Source organism: Carassius carassius, chromosome 50 (assembly GCF_963082965.1).
Source record: "Carassius carassius chromosome 50, fCarCar2.1, whole genome shotgun sequence".
NCBI lineage: Eukaryota > Metazoa > Chordata > Actinopteri > Cypriniformes > Cyprinidae > Carassius > Carassius carassius.
Genome location: NC_081804.1, coordinates 13,539,824 through 13,561,281, shown reverse-complemented (window position 1 = coordinate 13,561,281; position 21,458 = coordinate 13,539,824). Strand labels below are relative to the sequence as shown.

General features: G+C 38.8%; 2 protein-coding genes across 4 annotated transcripts in view; both read left to right on the top strand.

Annotated features, from left to right (window-relative positions):
* The first annotated feature begins 95 nt into the window (after window positions 1-95).
* LOC132133756 (CTD small phosphatase-like protein 2-A) lies at window positions 96-16,910 on the top strand. Of its 2 annotated transcripts, none has more exons than XM_059546697.1 (13): window positions 96-289; window positions 2,618-2,820; window positions 2,901-3,039; window positions 8,355-8,501; window positions 9,249-9,467; window positions 9,565-9,652; window positions 9,733-9,844; window positions 9,930-10,016; window positions 10,107-10,169; window positions 13,182-13,261; window positions 13,443-13,569; window positions 13,656-13,751; window positions 15,381-16,910. In XM_059546697.1, the coding sequence occupies exons 2-13, from the start codon at window positions 2,641-2,643 to the stop codon at window positions 15,444-15,446; spliced, it is 1,404 nt and encodes a 467-aa protein (XP_059402680.1). In that variant the 5' UTR covers window positions 96-289; window positions 2,618-2,640; the 3' UTR covers window positions 15,447-16,910. The 2 variants fall into 2 exon arrangements, with proteins under 2 accessions (XP_059402680.1, XP_059402681.1); XM_059546698.1 differs by lacking the exon at window positions 96-289 and adding an exon at window positions 2,233-2,526.
* A 909-nt stretch (window positions 16,911-17,819) lies between these two features.
* Window positions 17,820-21,458, top strand: part of LOC132133783 (S phase cyclin A-associated protein in the endoplasmic reticulum-like) — a 118,364-nt gene continuing 114,725 nt past the window's right edge. The window contains exon 1 of one of the 2 annotated variants that reach the window (XM_059546752.1): window positions 17,820-18,177. In XM_059546752.1, the coding sequence (XP_059402735.1) occupies window positions 18,004-18,177 (174 nt within the window). In that variant the 5' untranslated portion in view covers window positions 17,820-18,003. The remainder of the gene's footprint in view (window positions 18,178-21,458) is intronic. The other variant, XM_059546753.1, reaches the window with a different exon arrangement.

Genomic DNA, 21,458 nt, shown 5'->3' with positions numbered 1-21,458 from the left:
GATAGATGGATAGATGGATAGATAGATAGATAGATAGATAGATAGATAGATAGATATCGCACGGCCGCTTTCTTTCAGAATCTGTGCGCATGCGCGGTAGTGTACGGCGTCATCCGGGTCCTGCGCAAAGCTAGCTCTGAGAGGAGGCGGGAAATGGCGTCCCGAGCAGCTGTAGCAGATCCGTCTGTCGTTGTGTGACTCGCGCTCAGCGGAGAGGAGAAGTGACGGACGAGCCGCTGTGGCCAGATCCACAACCAGCTCCGGATCGTGCCGTTGCGACCCTTGGCACGTAAGTGTTTGAACGGAGCATATATTGTTCGCATACATGCGAAAATGAATTTTTAACCCTACGCCACGGTCGCAGTGCTTTGAAATCTCGCGTCTTCACGCCTCGCCCCCTCCGTCTGAGAACACGCTCCTCATGAAGACGCCGCTGCGCTAATGTCTGGATCGCATCTAAAAAAATATTGATTTATAAATGAAACACCATAGGATAAATAAATAAAAACGACTCTTTGTCGTTTTCCAACGCGTGTTTACTGTATAAAAAGGCTGGTTCGCTGGAGCGCGGGTAACAAGTCATCGGTTAGCGTTAGCCGCTGACATGAAACCCAATGGACTCAAATATTCCCCTCAATATAAGATGTGCTATTAAGATGAAAAAAACTGGAGTGGGTAGCTCGAAGTCGGTTGGCCAATTTCACGTGCGACTGTTGTTAGCGATTTTATTGTTTTGATGCCAAAACCCGTCTTAACTTACGAACGACCATTTTTAGCTCCGTAATGTTTAGCGCGAAGCCGCAAACTGACAACAAACACTGACGTAGCTCATGCTTTTAGTTGTGTATTGTGTTGTCTGGAGAGGATAGATTTACAGCACGGTATGTGCTAGAAATGATCGACAGGCGAATGGCAAGCAACATTTGTTTAGATTGAACAAGCGAAGCGGTGTATGAAAAAGACATGATTCACCCGCCCACTTCAAACACATCTGAAGACTTACTTTAGTTTATATCTGCTGCACACACCAATGCCTTAAGACAACCTTTAAAGAGCACTGTTCTCCTGTTTCTGTGTTTAATTCTCATCGTTATGACTGTAAAACATCAAATAACCTATAATCACATGCAGCGTCACTGAAAATCAAGAAACAGTCCATTGTAAAGATTTAAAATATTAAAGATGTGTTTTTGTCTGGATGTGTTGGAACAGCATGTACATCTAACATTTTTTGTCAATAGCTGTTTTTCAAGCTTTTATCAACGTCATTTAATGACACATTTGCATATTCATCTTGATTAACGGTCACGTGACATGAAAGTAAATGGATAAAGTATTAGATGTTTTTTTTTGTTGTTTTAGTTGTTTTTATTACTTTGTAGCTGTCCACTTTAAAGTGGACTCACCTCCTTTTGGTTATTTAAAAAAAATAAAGACAAAAATATAAGCCTACTGTAAGTTACATTTGTACTGTACAATCTGTACTGTACAACATTTTTTTTTTTGCACTACTAGTTGCAATGCTGATATTTATGTCTTAAATTCTTGAAATTCAAAGGTTCATAAAGTAAACCTAGCCACACGTGTCTGCAAATGCATGTTAAAGTTGCAGCACATGCAGAGGTGTAGTTTGTTACATTTACTGTGATGCTTTCTGAATACATTGGATCACGAGCTGCTAATGTGAACAAGTGCCTGCACTTTGCTGTGAAACATGCATTGCATTAGAAGATACAGTTTCTTTATTAAATTGCAGCCTTTGATTTGATAATCACATTAATACAATTTTTCCTTCAGTATAATAATTAACTTTTCATCAACTCATGAACCCCTATCTGGGAAACCTTGATCTAAACAAACACATGGCTTTATTGTCTTTTAGGATTCTTGTGTCTTTATAATATTTTAGCAAATGAAAAATGTTTAATTCTTAATGCAAAGTCTTAATTGCATGCCTGTATGTGTATGTATTCATGTATGTGAATGTATATATATATATATATATATATATATATATATATATATATATATATATATATATATATATATATAACTATAACTTTTTTTTTTTTGCCATTTTTACTGATAGTGAAGAGGAGGCAGAGAACAATTGAGCCGGTTTTGAGTCCTGTTGCCTACATAGACATCACCATTGAACTTGTTTGAGCATGTGATTGTTCACTACACTAATTCCATAATTTATCACTGAACATCTATTCCAAGTAGTTTATCTCACAAATCCCATACGCAAAAGGATCTGTGTCAAGGTTTGAAACCAGGTTTAACCCATCATAGTCAATAGTTATGGTGATATAATTCCCCATTGAGTGGGTGATGATTTTCCCCATCTTTTTTGGCACTCTCAAAGAAAGCCCGTAGGGTGCTGTGGAGACCTTTCTTGTTAGTGGCACCAGGGGACAGATCCGATTGTTTTCCTTGAGTTGCCGTGACTGATCTCTGCAATGGAATTTCTCAAGAGCCATGTTGGTAGCTGAATATGTGGCATTCAGTGTTATTAATGTAATGGTGATGAAACTTATGCAAATACGCACGGTGCAGCTCTGTGCATTTATTTATTTTTTCTTAATTGTTGTTTAGCTCTTTGTGTCTTTTCCAGTCTTACATGTGACTTTTGGGACAATGAGGCTGAGAGTGCGTAAGGCATCTCAGCAGCGGAGCGCCATCCCCCCGTCCGCCCGGACCGCCAAGACCAAGAGGAAGCACTCTGAGGTGGAACACACCGAAGACGCCAAGATGCAGAAGCGAGACACGGGCATTTTCTCCACCATCAAACGGTTCATCAGAGGCAATGCTGTCAAGGTTAGGATTTGAACTTGGGTTTTGTCCACTTTGTGGAGTCAAAAGTTTGGTTTGGTTTCAGCTGTGTATCTTAATGTCAGGTGGAGCAGTGCACTCCTGCTAAGAGAAGCCGTGTAGACTGCGATTCGGACAGTGATCTGATCACATCCACTCCGACCGGTGGGAACCTGCCCAGCAGAGCAAACCCCAGAACCCGCAGGAAAGGCCCTGTCAATGGAGGTAAGAGAGCTGACCCTCACACATAATCAGGCAAGGGATAGTTCATTCAAAAATGAATTTGTTCCTGACCTGTATGAGTGTTTTTTTCAGTTGCTGAACCCAAATGAAAGTATTTTGAAGAATATGGTGACCAAACAGCTGCCAGTAGCCTTTGACTTCCAACGTATGTAAAGAAGGCTACCGTCAACTGTTTGATTACCAGCGATCTTTAAAATATCTTATATTTTATCTAGGGATGGGCGAATTTTTTTTTTTTTTTTTTTTTTTTTTTTTTTTTTTTAAATAAATTTGCAAAGTCAAGCTTCAGCTCACTATTGTCAATAATGTGAAGCACAGTATCATTACCCTGCTGGGAAAAAAAAGTTTCTATTAAACCATTACAAAATTCCTTTTTGTTTTCAGCAGTATTGTTCTATTGGTTGCCATCTGCCAGATTACATCCCATCAATAGAATCCATCAACTACACACCATTAGAGGTCGGCCGATATTTGTCATTTTTTAATATATCGGCATCGGCCTATGTCAGTGTTTAGTAGCGCCGATTTAAAGTCAGGCACGTCGGCGGGCAGCCCCGTGTTATTGGTGCGGTGGAAAGTGCTGCTGCTGCCACTGCATGTGAAGCACCCCAAGCCAAAACTTTTGGAAGATTCAACAGCAGTCCTGGGAGATAAAGGTAGTCAGAGAATTTCACTCTGTAAATGGGATGGAGAAGTTGACAGCTCTCACAAACACTGCAGCGTGACTGAGGGCTACGTTACTCTGACCCGCTCACAGACAGCACCGCGCTCGGAGAGACAGCTGTCCTGGAGCTGCCCAGAACGGTGAATGACATTTGTTCGGAGGCATGGTTTGATGCAGACAATAACCAGTTTTCCATCCAACTCATTTGTATTTAGGGATGTCAATATTCGATAATTTCCATGATCGATCGTCGTTTAAATTAACGATCAATTAATTACTTTAATGCTGCAAAATGCGTCTGCAGCGGTATTATTATTATGTGCACAAGCCACTTGGGAAAAAAGCTTTCTCACCCGAATTAAAGGGGTTTTAGTATGAATAAAATGCTAGTAGCAGGACTGTAAAATGAATAGATGTGATTATGATCATTTGATAAAATGAAGAGAGCGCGCCATACGTTGGAGATCATTTTACTTTGTTGACTGTTTCCCGTCAAGGAGACCGCTGAATGCGCCTCTTTAAATGGTGCTCGTTGTTGTATTTTAAAACGCATCTGCAATGTTTTCAAATGACACACTATAGTAGTGGTGCAACGGATCATCATTGATCCGTGATCCGTTCGGATCAATATCTTCGGTTCGGCACACACGTGACCCGCGGATTTATGAAAAAAAAAAGTTGCGCATGTTCAGTCCACACTCAGTGGTCATGGCGAACGGAGGAACGGAGGAGCTTGAACGCCCCGCGCATTTTGTATTCCCTGTCGGAAAAAATGATGAGGAAAGAGGTTAGAGTGAAAAGATTGTGCCGATCCATAAGAGGACGAGCGAGGGCGGGTTTGACTAGATGTATTTGGAGGTTATTGCTCACGTCTCGTTCTGCACATATCCAAATGTTTCCATATTCGCAATGTATCTGAATGTTAAACTATAATATTTTTTATTTATTTAATGTAAACTAGACGGAAAGATCATCCTCTTCACATGAGCAAAAACGTCCTTGGCATAACAGCAGAGTGGGCCGGTATACTACGGTCTATTTAAACTGACCAGTGTAACCTTTTATATGTTTGGTTGAGGCCATCCTTAAAAATATTTTGGTTTGCAGTAACAGTAATTTTTTTTTTTTAAAAAAAGGGTCGTTAGGTAGGTCTTTATTTTTTTTTCAAGTTTCAATGTAGAAAAAAAAAGTAAATTTTTGTGATGGTGATGACGTCGGTATGAATTTAAACAAATAAGCAAATCGTGACGTCACTGACTGGGTCTTCAACCCGTGCCTTCGGGCGCATCATTGCAAACCTCATTTTGATGCAGGCTATATAGACCACAAACAAATTTAAATCTTTGTCAAAAACATGTTTATTGCATGAATTTCAGGTGAGAAAAAAAATGAGGTACTGTTTTACTTGCATCCACCGCTAAATGAGAGAACGTTTACTTTGCTTTCTTGGGTTGTCACTTTTGTGAAAAAAATCCTGTTTGATTTGAGTGACGAGTGTTCATTGAATCGATTGTAAAATTGATTTTGCATGTCTAAAGTTTTATACGGCAAATAACACCAAATATAGGTAAATCCACGGACAACAGGCAGGAGGAATGTAAAGATTCAATATATTGGTAAAGACCAATATTTCCGATGATTTATTGGCATGAAGTTACGTGCAAAATGACAAACAAGAGTGCAACATTTTCGAAAAACAATAAGCAGAGCGGACTGCCATAATGCAAAACATTTACTGCAGGCTTCAACATGGCTGTGTTTATGATTAAATTTCGACAACAACAAAAAAATCGCATAGGCGATTTTCTTATGCTATCAAAAAAAATATTTTTTCGAATATTCGTCGAATTTAAAATAAAAATCCACATTTCGAATGCGCATATGAATTTTAGGTGTGCATTAAGGAAGCTGCCTTATGAGCCCCGGTACGTGTTCCAGTCCATCTGGCCGCGTGCACAGCTGTGTCTACACAACTTTCAAAGGCGGACGAGCTCGACACGCAGTATCTGCTTTCTCATCTTTCATCTCGTGTACGCGCACGAGATGCGATGACAATATATGTGTCATTGCATTATAAGGTTATGTTAGCCTATCCAGTTGAAGCCACTTAAAAAAAAAAAAAAAATCAATGTGGAGAAGATCTTGTTTACATCAAAACTGAAACCAAGCCGTTCACACAGAACGCATATTTCGCGCATCTCATGTTTTTAAATGAAAAAATGTATCCTGTGTGACTGGTCTGCCCTTTTTATTTATTTAACAATGCATGCATACGTGATGCTGTTTTGTTTATAGTTCTTTAAGCAACTTAATTAATAATAATTGGTTCATGAAGTATTATTTGCTGTTATGCGTGTTTGTCCGAAGCTGCAGTTGCTGTGTGACACCTGTTCAAAAAAAAAAAAAAAAAAACCCTGGACGCGCTCAAAGAGAAGGTCGTTAAAATCATTTTCTTATTTTCGTTTTCGAAACTTGTGTTGGTTGATTCGTGCTTGATTCGTGCAATAGATTTTCGAACATAAAGTGACAGTCGACATGGTCATGGTTTTAGACTAGAGAGGAGAAGGGATGGGAAAAGATCTGGGCACAGTTTTTTTTCAGAACTTTGTCCCAAGTTAAAGCGGTGTCGAGCATTACCTAGCGCGAACCGTTGACTCTGACAGTGAGTGATAGTATGAGACGAAGCGAACGCACAGGCCACAGTGTGACATCCGTGTAAACACAGATGACGTCAAGGTTTTTTTTTTTTAAATTAAGATAGCCTTCATTTGTATGTAGGCCAAGGCAATTTATATATTTACAATACTTACTTAAATATAATTAATAGTATTTTATTGCGTTTGTATTAGTTGTTTGAAGAGTAAAAAAATAATTGGTCGGTCTTAACGCAAATTTACGGTCGGACTAAAAGCAAAAAAATAATAATAATTGAGTCGGTGCTAAATTGACAGGGTCGGTTGGGTTACGGCAAACAAGAATATTTTTAAGGATGGCCTGACTGTACTTTATTTTAATAATGAACAGACTGCGATGTAAGTTTGAAATTAGAATGCACTTTAGATGTTCTGTGTCATTTATACCAAACACAAATGTTGCTGGTTGCTAGTGTGTTTGCAGCACTACTGTTATTTATTTTTTATATATATATATTTTTTTTTCAGATTTTTATTTTTAAAATTGTATTTATTTAAATGTATATTTAAGTTTACATTTATGTTCCAACAAACTTGAAAATTTCTACTTGATAAATGCTCTAAAACTTTTATGTAAATGATTGACTTTTATTTATATATATCGGCAGCACATATCGGCCATCGGCTCAAACTGACCTCTAAACATTGGCATCAGCATCGGCTATAGAAAAACCCATATCGGTCGATCTCTACACACCGTTATAGTTTAGATTAAAACCAATACAATTCCCATTATAACTCTGAAATCCATTCAATTTTCATTTGTGGTTTGGGAGGGGTTATATATATCTTATTTGTTTTAAAAAATTTTCAGGAGACAAGATTATAATGGTATAACTACTTTTACAGAAATAACTTAAATCTTTCCAGTGAATTATTTCAGTGTTATATCAGTAATTATTTTATGTATATGAATAAAGAACTGTTTTTCTTTAGTCAATTATTAAAGTATTACATATGTTACACTGTATTTGGGATTTTAAGAACAAGTGGAAAATGTGCTGAATATTTCATTTCATCCAAGTGAAATTTGCAAGCAATTAGATTGAATTTGCAATTATTTTAAATGCGGAGCTAGGCGCGAGCTGACAATGGTTGCGCGCATGCGTCAAGCCTCATCCAGATGCACTCGCGGAGATTTGCGGTGCAGTGGGGAAGAGAGGAGCGAGTATGAGAAGCATTCAGAGACACAGGCTGTGTGTGCGGTCTTCTGAATTGGGAATAGCGAACATGCAATAAGGGATGCTCTCGATGCATTGTGACGCAGCTCTTGCAAAATACCTTTTTTGTTCACTGTCTGTCGTTTCGAAGCTTAAGTTACATAAAATTTTTCTTAAGTTTTGATTTGCCTAACTATTGAGCTGACCCCGTTTTTATTTTTTTTTAATGGTGGCGTTTAGCAGTGGGACGGAGGTGGGCTCACTCTATTGGTTAGTAAGACATATGCTCTGGAACAGAGGAATATCACGTCCACATCGCAGACTTTTGCGATTAGCAAATCGCAACGTCTCAAATTGCGATTTCAATTCGATTTCGGTTAATCGCACATCCCTAGACAGAACCGTAGTTCACTGACAAGCTACGCAATATAATGCTCATTATCGAAGGAGATTCATCTGCGATAATGAATGTGATATTGCATAGATTGTCAGGCTCTATTAAATGCAGCTCCATTTGAAAGCAGGTGATGACGATTTACTGCTAATCAGTGAACCGGCTTTACTGACAAAATGCGCGTGACCATCGCATGCGATATATCGCCCATCCCTAATCTTATGTATAGAAACTCATACGGGCTTTAGACAACTTGAGGGTGAGTAATTGATGATACAATTTTGGGATAAACTTTTGATATATGTGAATTAAACCTTGTTGTGAGTAGAAATGCTGACTGCCAGCGTCCTCTTGGTGTTGATTGTTTCTCTTTTTCTTTTGCTCAGATACCATGACAGGTCAGAGTAAGCCAGTGAAGCCCAACGGGAAGCTGGAGGTGCAGACAGAAACTCTGGGCAGTCCTCCCCGCACCACCCTCCTGGGAACCATCTTCTCTCCTGTTTTTAGCTTCTTCTCACCCGCCAACAAAAACTGTAAGGGACAGTGATCTCTCAGCTGATGAATGTGTGCACCTAACTGACACTGAGATACAGATTTCACATTAAAATGTAGTTAGTTCCGCCTATTCAATCGACTATAATTTTTTAAAATCACATTTAAATGCATCATGAACTTAATATAAAGCTTTCCATTGATGAATGTTTTATTAGGATCGGACGTTTTTGGCAGAGATACAACTATTTGAAAATCTGGAATCTGGGGGTGCAAAAAAATTTGAAATACTGAGAAAATCGCCTTTGAAGTTGTTCAGATGAATTCTTAGCAATGCATATTACTAATCAGAAATTAAGTTTTGATATATTTACAGTAGGAAATTTACTAAATATCTTCATGGAACATGATCTTTACTTGATATCTTAATGATTTTTGGCATAGAAGACAAATCAATAATTTTGGCCCATAACATGTTTTTTTGGCTATTACTAAAAATATACCCCAGTGATTTGAGACTGGTTTTGAGCTCCAGGGTCACGTATAGGACTAGTATTTTTGTCACGATATAGCAGCATTAAAATGTCAAACTGCAGCATTTCTGAGCTACAGCAGCCTGAACCAGAGCAACTGCTGTCTGAGATGCTCAGGTTCAGGTGCAGCCGTCTTACCTGAACCTAGTGAGCCAAAACAGTGCATTTACCCACAAAATTGCAGTGTTTTTGTTAATTCTGAGCTCTTTCTGATTTCATCACCCTGTTAAACCGACTCTCTCTCTTGTCCTGCAGCGACGGCGGGCTCCGATTCCCCGGGGCAGGCGGTGGAGGCTGAGGAGATCGTGAAGCAGCTGGACATGGAGCAGATCGAGGAAACCCCAACCAGCACTACCACAGACTGCCGAGACATGACCTTTGACCCCTCACTAAACCCTAGACTGCTGCCTCACATAGACGCATCGGTAGAGGAAGGAGAGATCATCACAGAGACTGATATGCCACCGCTTACTGGTGGGTGTCTGGGATGGGTTTCTTTCTCTTTTTATTTATTTTTATAGCTATACCACTATTTGAAGGTGACAATCCTCATACTTTCTCTTTTGGTTAGTTGTAGGATCCAACAGCAGTTATCCGGATGTCCCGCCATCACCTCCAGCAGAAGGGACTTACGAAGAGGACTGGGAAGTATTTGACCCGTGAGCCAAATTTCAACGCTTCGTCTAAATATCATCAGTTTAGCCACATGCTTGCGTGCTAACTTGCCTCTGTCTTCCAGTTATTTCTTCATTAAACACGTGCCACCCTTGTCTGAAGAGCAGCTCACCCGTAAGCCTGCACTCCCTCTGAAAACCAGGAGCACACCCGAGTTCTCTCTCGTCCTGGACCTAGTAAGTTGCCATCCATCATTAGACTTAGCTGCTTAATGCAAGCAGTTTTTGATGCAAAAATGAATGTGCCTTTGTTTTATTTTAGGATGAGACTTTGGTCCACTGCAGCCTGAATGAATTGGAGGATGCAGCCTTGACCTTCCCTGTGCTTTTCCAAGATGTCATTTACCAGGTACAAAATAATTCAAGTTTTGTACCTATTTTTTTTTTTTCACAGGTTTGTTTGTACTTCTAAAAGTGATTTGCTCTTTTATTCCTAAAGGTGTACGTCCGGTTACGGCCATTCTTTAGAGAATTTCTGGAACGCATGTCTCAAATTTATGAGGTGAGTGAGTTTTTTTTTTTTTTTTTCAATATTTATAACAATTTTTGTTTTGTTCATTATACCATAATGCAGCTACCATGCTAATTTAAATAATTGTATTTATTTTTGAGGTTGTGAAATTAATGTTCAGCAAAAAAAAACGCAAATGTGTGTCCCATTACTTTATTACTTACCGTAATTCCTCAAATAAAAGCCGGTCCTCTGATTGTTGCCGGGTGTGTGGTCAACACGGACAAATAAAGGCCGGGGGAAAATTTGTGCAGCAGAGCCAGATAACGAACGTACGCCCACTGCCGAAGCGATTCTCGAGTCAAGAACCGGTTGCATCGGCTTTCGGATCACCAGTACACTGAACCGAGAACCGTTTCTGTCAGACGCGTCCGATTCGAGAACCGAGGAGCTGATGATACTGAGCATGTGTGATTCAGCGTGAAGCAGACTGACACACAGCGTGTCTGAACCGAACTGATTCTTTTGGTGATCGATTCTGAACTGATTCTGTGCTAATGTTATGATCTCTGTCCACTGGAAGGCTATCGCTTTTAATTTAAAACGGGTTATTTAAAACAATAACTTATCAAACAGAATGAATTAGAAATAAAGGCCCGCCAATAATAAAAGCCTGTTACCTTCTGCAGTTCAGGTAAATAAAGGCCCCGGCTTTTATCTGAGGAATTACGGTAAATAAATGCACACATCTAATAAAATGTCAACTAATATCTAACAAAAAACTGCACATCAGAAGTACCTAGTATTCAGTACATCAAGCACTACAATCTGTTGAACTGGTTGGATTCATTTTGGAAAGTGTTAAATTATATATTATAGATTTTTTTGTAAATGTTTTGAATCGGCTTATTTTAATTTGTTTAATTTTAAGTAAATGTTATGTGCTTTTCTTTTTTTAATGGTTTTAGTGTTTTTTTTTTAGTAATACGGTTTAGATTTTATTATTTCTGTTTTAGTTTATTTACAACCCGAATTCCGGAAAAGTTGGGACGTTTTTTAAATTTAAAAAAAATGAAAACTAAAGGAATTTCAAATCACATGAGCCAATATTTTATTCACAATAGAACATAGATAACATAGCAAATGTTTAAACTGAGAAATTTTACACTTTTATCCACTTAATTAGCTCATTTAAAATTTAATGCCTGCTACAGGTCTCAAAAAAGTTGGCACGGGGGCAACAAATGGCTAAAAAAGCAAGCAGTTTTGAAAAGATTCAGCTGGGAGAACATCTAGTGATTAATTAAGTTAATTGATATCAGGTCTGTAACATGATTAGCTATAAAAGCTTTGTCTTAGAGAAGCAGAGTCTCTCAGAAGTAAAGATGGGCAGAGGCTCTCCAATCTGTGAAAGACTGCGTAAAAAAATTGTGGAAAACTTTAAAAACAATGTTCCTCAACGTCAAATTGCAAAGGCTTTGCAAATCTCATCATCTGCAGTGCATAACATCATCAAAAGATTCAGAGAAACTGGAGAAATCTCTGTGCGTAAGGGACAAGGCCGGAGACCTTCATTGGATGCCCGTGGTCTTCGGGCTCTCAGACGACACTGCATCACTCATCGGCATGATTGTGTCAATGACATTACTAAATGGGCCCAGGAATACTTTCAGAAACCACTGTCAGTAAACTTATGGGGGTGCATAAGTGCATACGGTATGGGCAGCTTGCATGTTTTGGAAGGCTCTGTGAATGCTGAAAGGTATATAAAGGTTTTAGAGCAACATATGCTTCCTTCCAAACAACGTCTATTTCAGGGAAGGCCTTGTTTATTTCAGCAGGACAATGCAAAACCATATACTGCAGCTATAACAACAGCATGGTTTCGTCGTAGAAGAGTCCGGGTGCTAACCTGGCCTGCCTGCAGTCCAGATCTTTCACCTATAGAGAACATTTGGCGCATCATTAAACAAAAAATACGTCAAAGACGACCACGAACTCTTCAGCAGCTGGAAATCTATATAAGGCAAGAATGGGACCAAATTCCAACAGCAAAACTCCAGCAACTCATAGCCTCAATGCCCAGACGTCTTCAAACTGTTTCGAAAAAAAAAGGAGATGCTACACCATGGTTAACATGCCCCGTCCCAACTATTTTGAGACCTGTAGCAGAAATCAAAATTGAAATGAGCTCATTTTGTGCATAAAATTGTAAACTTTCTCAGTTTAAACATTTGCTATGTTATCTATGTTCTATTGTGAATAAAATATTGGCTCATGTGATTTGAAAGTCTTTTAGTTTTCATTTTATTAAAATTTAAAAAACGTCCCAACTTTTCCGGAATTCGGGTTGTATTTTCAGGAAACAGTTTTAGTCCTTTAACTTGAACATATTTCGGTTTGTTACCAGTGCAACATTTATGAATTGTTTAATGTTTTCAACTTTTACTTTATTTCAAATAACAAAATTGTTTGTAGATTTAGTCAATGATAATAAACATGTCTAAGGAAAAAAAGAAAAAATTGTTGGAATGCATCGGAGTCCCATATTTTGTATGCAACCCCTTCCACTTTACACCAATTACCACAATTATATCTGTAACCAAACTTGTTGATCAAAGGTTTTTATTTTTTATATATATATATTTTTTTTTAATTAACATGTTAAATAAGCTTCCCATAACTTCAAACCAGTGATTGGTGCCAGTTATCTGACTATTTCTAAGTGACGTTTTGTTTTGTTTTGTCTTGTCTGTTTCGTTTTTGTTTTCAGACAAATCAGGTTTTAGACATGTCTTAGATTTTTGATTAATAAAAGAAATTGCATAAGAGTCCTCAGCTGTTGGTCCTTCATGTTCGTGTTCAGTCCTGCTTGTATTTTCTAACTCTAATGAATATCCTGCCAGTGATGTGGTTACTGCTTTCACTTGTTTTTGACACTTTAATTTAGACTGAATGAGCACTTTAGGCAATACAATCATTATATCTGCACTGTTTGAACTGACAATAAAGCAGACTTGAGTTACGACTGGCATTAATGACGTGATCTTGAATTATCCGCAGATTATCCTCTTTACTGCTTCCAAGAAGGTGTATGCTGACAAGCTGCTGAACATCCTGGATCCTAAAAAACAGCTGGTTAGGTCAGTTGTCAAGCAGGTGTCCTCTCAGTATAACATGTGACTTTTAATGGCATTAAAGCTGCATGTTTCCTTTTCCACTAATAGTGTGTAATATTGTTGGGAACAGGTGTGTGTCTGGATTCTCAGGTTGTTAGATGTTTAAGGTGAGTATTAAGCTCATGTCTTTCCTCTGGTGTTTCAGGCACAGATTGTTTCGTGAACACTGCGTATGCGTCCAAGGCAATTACATCAAAGACCTTAACATCCTCGGGAGAGATCTCTCCAAGACGGTGATCATAGACAACTCACCTCAGGCTTTTGCCTACCAGGTTTGTGAAGCCGCCTTGAGTTTCAGCTCCATTGAAGTGGTGAGTTATTAGTATGTAAAGCTCAGGATGTGCTCCTCTCATTGCAGCTTTCCAACGGGATCCCCATTGAGAGTTGGTTTGTGGACAAGAATGACAATGAGCTCCTAAAGCTGGTGCCGTTTTTGGAGAAGCTGGTAGAACTGGTACGTGCGTCTTGTCTCTTGTTTGTGCTGCTTTTGAAAGATAATGCGCATTATTTTCAAGATATTGTTTGTAGAAATACTTTGTTCTATACTAGTTTAATCTTTGGAGACAAATATTTGGTTTTTTTATTATGATTTCTTTGTAATTTAGTAGAAATTAAAAAATGATAAAATAAATCTATTATTTTAATAACTCAAACAGCCTGTGACGCAGCACAAAACCAGTCTTTGGCTTCAATGGAAAACATATTTACACTGTCTATAGTGCACTACATGTCATTCACCATAAAGAAAATACTAACTCGTAGGGCTGCATGAATTGCATAATTGTCAATTATTCCCTTGAAAATGTAATTGCGATTTATTACAATTATCACAATGTACACTGAATGATGTTTATATACCATTGTTTGATGCAACTGCATACCGTATTTTTATATGAAAAAAAAACAATCTGAAAACACTTCATTCAATACAAACATAGATGGTACAGACACCAGCATTTAGCTTTTGTTTTTGAATTAGGTTGAAACTACAGAGAACTGTCCTTAAATGAAAAGATTAACTGAACCATGTGAAATTAAAGGCAATAACTGCATAGTTCTACAATCCAAACAACACAATCAACACGCATCAGCATTCAGTATTTTAGTTTTTAAATTTAAAACTTAAAACAAGGTCTTTACCAGTGAGACTAAATAAAAGTATGCTATATAAATAATCCAAAATGTTAAAATCAAATAATGTTGGTGTGAATAAAACAGATGCAGTGTTTCATTCATCCAATTAAAAAAATAATAATTAGGGTAATGATTAACATCTATATTTTTTTACTTGAGCCAATGAAAAATAAATAACTATTCTCAAGTTAAAAAACATAGAAGTGAATCATTACCCTACATTTTTTTAATTGGATGAACGCAACACTTTTTTCAGTGTGCTACAGCAGGTGATTTTTAAATTTAAATTAAGTCTGTAATTTTAAGGTAAAATAAAAATAATAATCCTATACAGAACTGACGTTTACTTCTGGCTTTTCAAACGCGTATGCAAGTTCTAATTTAAAAAAAAAAAAAAAAACTCTTCAGTTTCGTCACATTTTAGTTTGTTTCGTTTCTCATCCAGCACGCGAGAAGTTGAGCTGATCATCCCTTCATTGTCTCCGCCTGCCCAGGGCGCGGACAGGTACAGTACGCTCGCGCAGTTTTAGTGAGCAGGAAAGGCTCTTATTTTGTGCAGTCGGCTGTTCGCTTCCTGCTATCTGTGCACTTCCAGTGCTGAATGGCTGCCCGTGTCCTGCGCACGGATTTCGAAATACTTCCACACAAATGACATAGCAAACCATTACAATGTAGTATGTGCACGTGGGTGCATTTAGGGAAAAATCGGCCGGAAAAAGACCAAAAAACTATTTATGGCCGGTGAACCGGTGCATCCCTACTTTACATTATAGTGTCTTAATTTAAAGACTTTGATGATTTTTAATTCAATTTTTTTTTTTTTTACATCGGGCAAAACATTTGAAATTATGCAGTTCACCTTTAAATTCAAAATAATTTTAGGCTTTGTCTAAGGTGTCATTTACAACGATCTGTTTTTGTTGACGTGGCATGTTTGTGTTTGTTCCAGAACGAGGACGTTCGGCCACACATAAGAGAGCGATTTCGCCTGCATGATCTTCTCCCCCCGGACTGAATGTCGCAGCGAAAGAACATTTCTTGCCAACCTGACTGTTTTTAAGCAGTTGGGAATTTACTCCATGGGGAAAGGAGAATTTGCCACAGACTCTTTGCCATAAGGATTTCTATCTACAGACCTGCCTACACAGGCGTTCTTTTATGTGGGGAGGGAGGGAGGATTGTGGGGCTCTGGACGAATGTTTTAAAACAAATGACTTGATGTATGCATACGTTTTCTAGTCACACACATTTCTGGAACCGAAGGTGAGGCTGAGAAGATCAGTTTTGATTGGTCGTCCGTCTCGGCTCTACGGTGGAGTTTATGCCTGATTTAGACTTTAAGGTAAAGCGCTGTGCAGAAGTGGACTCGCGTCACTCCTTTTGGTGCTCAGAGGGACCCTCTGCCCTTCCAGGCCACTGACTTTTACTTCAACTAGAATGACCTGTTGGATATAAATATATAAAACATGAATATATACATTCAGCTATGTGTGTATATGTATATATAACATTTGTACATATATAATTTTCCCGTCAAGTTTGTAAAACACGACTTATCTTTTGGTTATAATTCATTATGCATTCCTTTTTATGTTCAAGGTCTTTTTCATAGACGAGCTGGCTTTTTAATTTTTTTACTGTAGATTTAATGTATATTTAATGGCTTATCCGTTATGCTCTAGCTTTTTTCTCGTAATCCGGTGAAATGTAATCCAATATCCGGTCACATCCCATATGGAAAACAACAGAAATGCTCATTTGTAAATTTCAGTCTTGCTTCTCTGTCTGTAGTTGTGGCTTTCGGTTACTGACCGCGTACTACCATTTATCCACGTCAGTCCTAATTTGAAGATTTTAACTTTCTGTTCTTAGTTTGTTTTTCTAAACGAGTGTAGATGAAATGTAATGCTTTAAATTGCTTTTCTGTAGAAAAACAATAATGCTTTGTCTCTTTCTGAACTGTCCGGTAAGTGTAGCACCAGCACATGAACTAGCTTGAATCACTGCATCTCTGCGGTATTCCCGGTTTTCCCCCTCGTTCCGCTCCTGCTTGGGAAACTGTTTTAGGAATTATCATGTACAGCTCTACCTACCTCTGAAGGGTAGACCTTCCGTTTTATTCAGTGTTACCCCAATGTTTTTTTATTTCCACGGACATTAATACATGATTTTAATGTACAACAATTGTTTGAATTGGTTTTTCTTTGTTATTTGGGATGAAAGCATCACATGTGGCCTTGATTTGTTCGTTTTATCCTGATCAGATGAATGTTTTCAGATCTAACTATAAGCTCATCTTCACAGTACATATGACTGATGATTTTTATTGTTTAAGAGGAAATGAGACTTCAACTGAGTAATTAGGATTTTGGGGGGATTTTTAATAGCACTGTCTCACGTTTTTGAGAGAATTGGTCAGTTTTAACTTGGCAGCTCTTGGCAGCTTCTGTTTTGGGAATAAAAACGTGCTGTCAATGGATCCGTTATCTAGATTTGAATATAAAAAATGCAGTGGATGAAATGAGTGTTTTGATTGGATGTTTGTGTGATTGCAAATGTCTGTTTGTGAATGACGAGGACTTTGTTAAAGATAGCTGTAAATGCAATGAATGTATTTCAGTGTAGCTTTTGCAGCGCACATGGAGCAACAAGAAAACTTGCTTAACCTCTTAACATCTTTTCAGATCATGTAAAATTTCATATGCATGTGCTTTTCCTAAAAATGGTCATATAAATATTTGTATTTCATGTAGCTTAGGGTATTAAAAACAACAACAGCGGTTAATCACTGAAAACAACATGCTGAAGAATTCAGAACTGTTTGCTGTTTTTGCACATTGTTGCATTTTTACTTGAACCTGTTTAAACGTTTTTCTCATTTTAAAATTAATTTCAAAGAAATGTCAGGTTCTTGGATATATATTTATAATTGTAGATATATAAGGGTTAGATTTAAAGGTGAATAAAGGTAGTTTTAATGCATGCTTTGAATGCAAAATTAAAATTGATCTACAAAAAAAACTTCATGTATGTACAATTATTTTATTATATTTTTATTAAAGTATACCATACAAAATATATATTTTACATTACAATACATACTGACTTAGGCCTAAGGTTAATTGGCAATCTGCTATTCAACTTTTATGATGATTATAATAATATGATACTTTATTGATTTTAAATGTCACATCGTGCACGTGATATGGCATGAACCATTCAGCTTCGGAGTTAGTTAAAACTAATTTTACAGGTTGTTTTGCTAATTCCGTGGTGTTAGTCAGTGGTCGATCGTAACGTTCTCAATATTATGAAGGAAAAAAAAATATGTAGTATTTATTTAAGGAACCTTACTTTTGGCGGGAACTGTCGCTCTGTGGTTACAGTGTTGACGGTTGGCGGAGGTGGAGTCGGTAATGGTCCTCCGGTCCAGCGGGGGGCGTCGCAGTCTCTCTGCGTCCTGTTCGATCCGTGAGCGCTCAGTGTAAAAGAGGAGGAGGCCTGTTTAATTTCTCACCCTCTGGTTGCGAAGTCCGCGTCCTGCTCGAAGACGCTCGTTTAACATCGGGCTCATGTCGAAGGACGGCCGGTACGAGGCGCGCCGCCGCGGCGGGGGTCAGCAGCACCGGCTCGGGCTCAGGCTGGCTCAGAGCGGGGACGGCAGAGACAGGTCGGCCAGCAACAGCTCTGGATCCTCTCACGGAGGAGGCAAAGGCAGGAATACGCCCATCAACATCGCCCTAAAGGTAACAAACAACAGCTGTCTCAAAACATCGCGAGCTGTTTACTTAGACAGCATATTTGGGCTTCATAGGCGCTCTCTGAACGCTGTTTCATCAGGGAGCTGTCACAGTTACTGAGTTACTATGCGAGCAGTGCTTTTCCGTTGCTACAGTTATTGTTGCTGTCATTCTGAACGCTCCTTACAATGGATGCTTATTTGTTACCACTATAAAACTGTATCTATCTGTCAACAAAAATGTTGAAATTCTTCTTATTGAAGATGCCTGATGAAGGTCATTTGACCGAAACATTGTTATTAAACCTTTTTGATGCTTTGGCACTAATTTACAGTGTGCAAGAATTGTTTTCAAATTATAATTTTTTTTTAATTGCATGGCTGCTTTTCAAATAAAAAAACCCATTAGACATTAAATTATTGGCTCTAAATGATTTTAATATGTGAAAACCAAGAGCACAGAGACTCCAGAAACGCCCTTCAGGTCCTAGACCTGATCTATGTGACTGTGTTTATTTTGCGATTTATGACCATATAAATCTATTTTATCCTGCTTAATATAAAGTTGCTTGACAAATAAATACCTGAACATGAAAGACTGAGACAGAAGTTGAACTCGGGCATCACAGTTTGTTGGATTAATTGATCTATAGTGTTGTTTTTACAAAATGTGAAAGTAGAGGGAAAGAGTTATATTAAATATTGTCTGTGGAACCGGGTTTGTCTGTTTAGACAGCATCAGCAATAAAGTGATAGTCATGAATTTTCCAGACCTGAAAAAGCCATTAAAAGTCTTAAAGGATTAATTCATCCAATAATAAAATTATGTCATTAATAACTCACCCTCATGTCGTTCCAAACCCATGAGACCTCTGTTTATCTTCGGAACAGTTTAAGATATTTTAGATTTAGTCCGAGAGCTCTCAGTCCCTCCATTGAAGCTGTTTGTACAGTATACTGTCCATGTCCAGAAAGGTAAGAAAAACATCATCAAAGTAGTCGAAGCATCGAAAATACATTTTGGTCCAAAAATAGCAAAAACTACGACTTTATTCAGCAATGTCTTCTCTTCCGTGTCTGTAGTGAGAGAGTTCAAAACTCTGCAGTGTAGTGATATACAGTTCGCGGAAGAATCATTCAATAAACCAGTTGAAGAAAACGGTTCACCGGTTCTATTGCGCTTGATGAAATGGCGTCATTTGCGATGATCGCCCTTGATTCAAGCCTTCAGTTTACCCGCGCTCATTACACTAGCACAGAATCAGCTCAGAATCGATCACCAAAAGAGTCAGTTCGGTTTAGACGCTCTGTGTGTCAGTCTGCTTCACGCTGAATCACACATGCGCAGTATCATCAGCTCCTCGGTTCTCGAATCAGACGCGTCCGACAGAAACGGTTCTTGACTCGAGAACGAGTCAATCTGTTGTTCGTTATCTGGCTCGGCTCGGTGTTCATCTTCAGTTCTCTCTTCACAGCAGTTCAGTCAGTGTACTGTTTGAGTAAATGAATTACTCCGGGATAATGGTTTGTTTGAACTCAGAGGGAGTGTCAAATGATTCAGTTCGATTTGGTGAACTGGTTCAAAAAGATCCGGTTACATCGAATGATTCGTTCGCGAACCGTTTATCACAAACTGCTTTGTTTTGAACTCTCTCTCACAACAGACACGGAAGAGAAGACAATGCTGAATAAAGTCGTCGTTTTCTCTATTTTTGTACCAAAATGTATTTTCAATGCTTCAACAAATTCTAACTGACCCTTTGATGTCACATGGACTACTCTGATGATGTTTTTCTTACCTTTCTGGACATGGACAGTAGACCGTACACACAGTTTCAATGGAGGGACTGAGAGCTCTCGGACTAAATCTAAAAGGTGAATATTAAATACCGACTTGAATCTTGCTGTCTTCAAACCGTAGATATTTTTGCACGCTGTCATCCTCGTGGCTGCGTCTGTTCCACATCTTGTTGCCGTGTCTTTATTTACATCTGTATCCCAGGGTGAGTTTTGCACCGCCGAGCTCCAGATGGGCATTGAGTCTGCGTGGTGTCCGATGCAGACGCGCTGACACACAGCCCTGCCGCCTCCAGCACATGCTGGATGAGTGGGCGTCCTGCCGTGTGTACATGACTGCACAGAGAGAGGAGCTCTGCACAATACTCTGCCCAGCTCTGGAGCGTGACTATGCTACAACTAAGACTGCAAAACAGTAGCGGCAGAGTCGCTGTGCAGCTGAGACTTTGCAGAAAGATTTTCCCTATGTCCAGGAGGAGTCTGTCCTGCTGATTGGCAGAGGCATCTACTCGGTGAGCTTGGAGGAGTCACGCTCAACCACGGGGCTATTTTTGGTCTAGCTGTCAAATGACGATGACAGGCCATTTGTGCAGCGGAGATGCTGGTGAAGGGGGAAAACAGGTTGCCATAAACAAACTTAGCATGTCAGGGCCCGATATGGATGAGGAACCTACTTACAGACTCTACTTCTACTCTGTACGTACCTTCTGTTGTCTTCTCATTGTTCTTTCTGCTTCTGCATTTAGACGCGCTTGAAACTCTATCCTTGCAGCGGCTTGCAGCTCTGTTATTCATCCTGAAAGCAGTTCTTTGTAGCTGGATGTCCTTGTTTTGCAGTTCTACAGAGGGTCAGTTCAATCTAACTCCAGTGACCTCGGGTGTCAAGGGGCCTGCTGGTGATTAGGTCATAAGCTCGATTCGTCTCACACATGCATGGAGCACTGACCTGAGATCAGATAAACCCTTCTCACTTTTAAAGTGGTTGTTTTGCACCGACAGATGCTAAATCAGGAACGGCTTCCCCCTTCTGCCGAGATGCATGACAAATGTACACTCAGTCCTTCCGTTGCCAGTCAGCTGCCAGAAACCTGGAAAACCCAGAGTAAATATTTACCATCCAAACACCCTGCTGACAGGCAACCACCTAATTTTCTTGCGTGTCTTTTTTTTAATTTGCAAAAATGGTTTGTTTTGAAATCTCAAAGCCTCATTCATGGTTATCTTCCGACCTCTAGAGAGTAAAACTGTAATGAAGGCTGTTGTCATTGGCTAAGTAGGTCAGTTGTGTATTTTAACCCTGAGGACATGAGATAGTGGCAGGGGAGGACTGTACAATGTTTATGCATGTGTAAAAACCAGTGAGCCTTATTAAATATTCTTCTCTGTGAGAGAATGTGACCGATGGAACAGCTTTGCGTTTGTGTAAAAGTGGCATATGGCCAACAAACAACTGAATAATTAACTATATGCCAAATTATATATTTTTTGGTT

What these genes read in the sequence shown, in the direction of transcription:
- LOC132133756 (XM_059546697.1), top strand. Translation starts at nt 2,641, where the DNA reads ATGAGGCTGAGAGTGCGTAAGGCATCTCAGCAGCGGAGCGCCATCCCC. An exon ending in GAAAGGCCCTGTCAATGGAG is followed by an intron (nt 3,040 to 8,354) that starts GTAAGAGAGCTG and finishes TCTTTTGCTCAG; the next exon opens with ATACCATGACAGGTCAGAGT. An exon ending in CCTAAAAAACAGCTGGTTAG is followed by an intron (nt 13,262 to 13,442) that starts GTCAGTTGTCAA and finishes CTGGTGTTTCAG; the next exon opens with GCACAGATTGTTTCGTGAAC.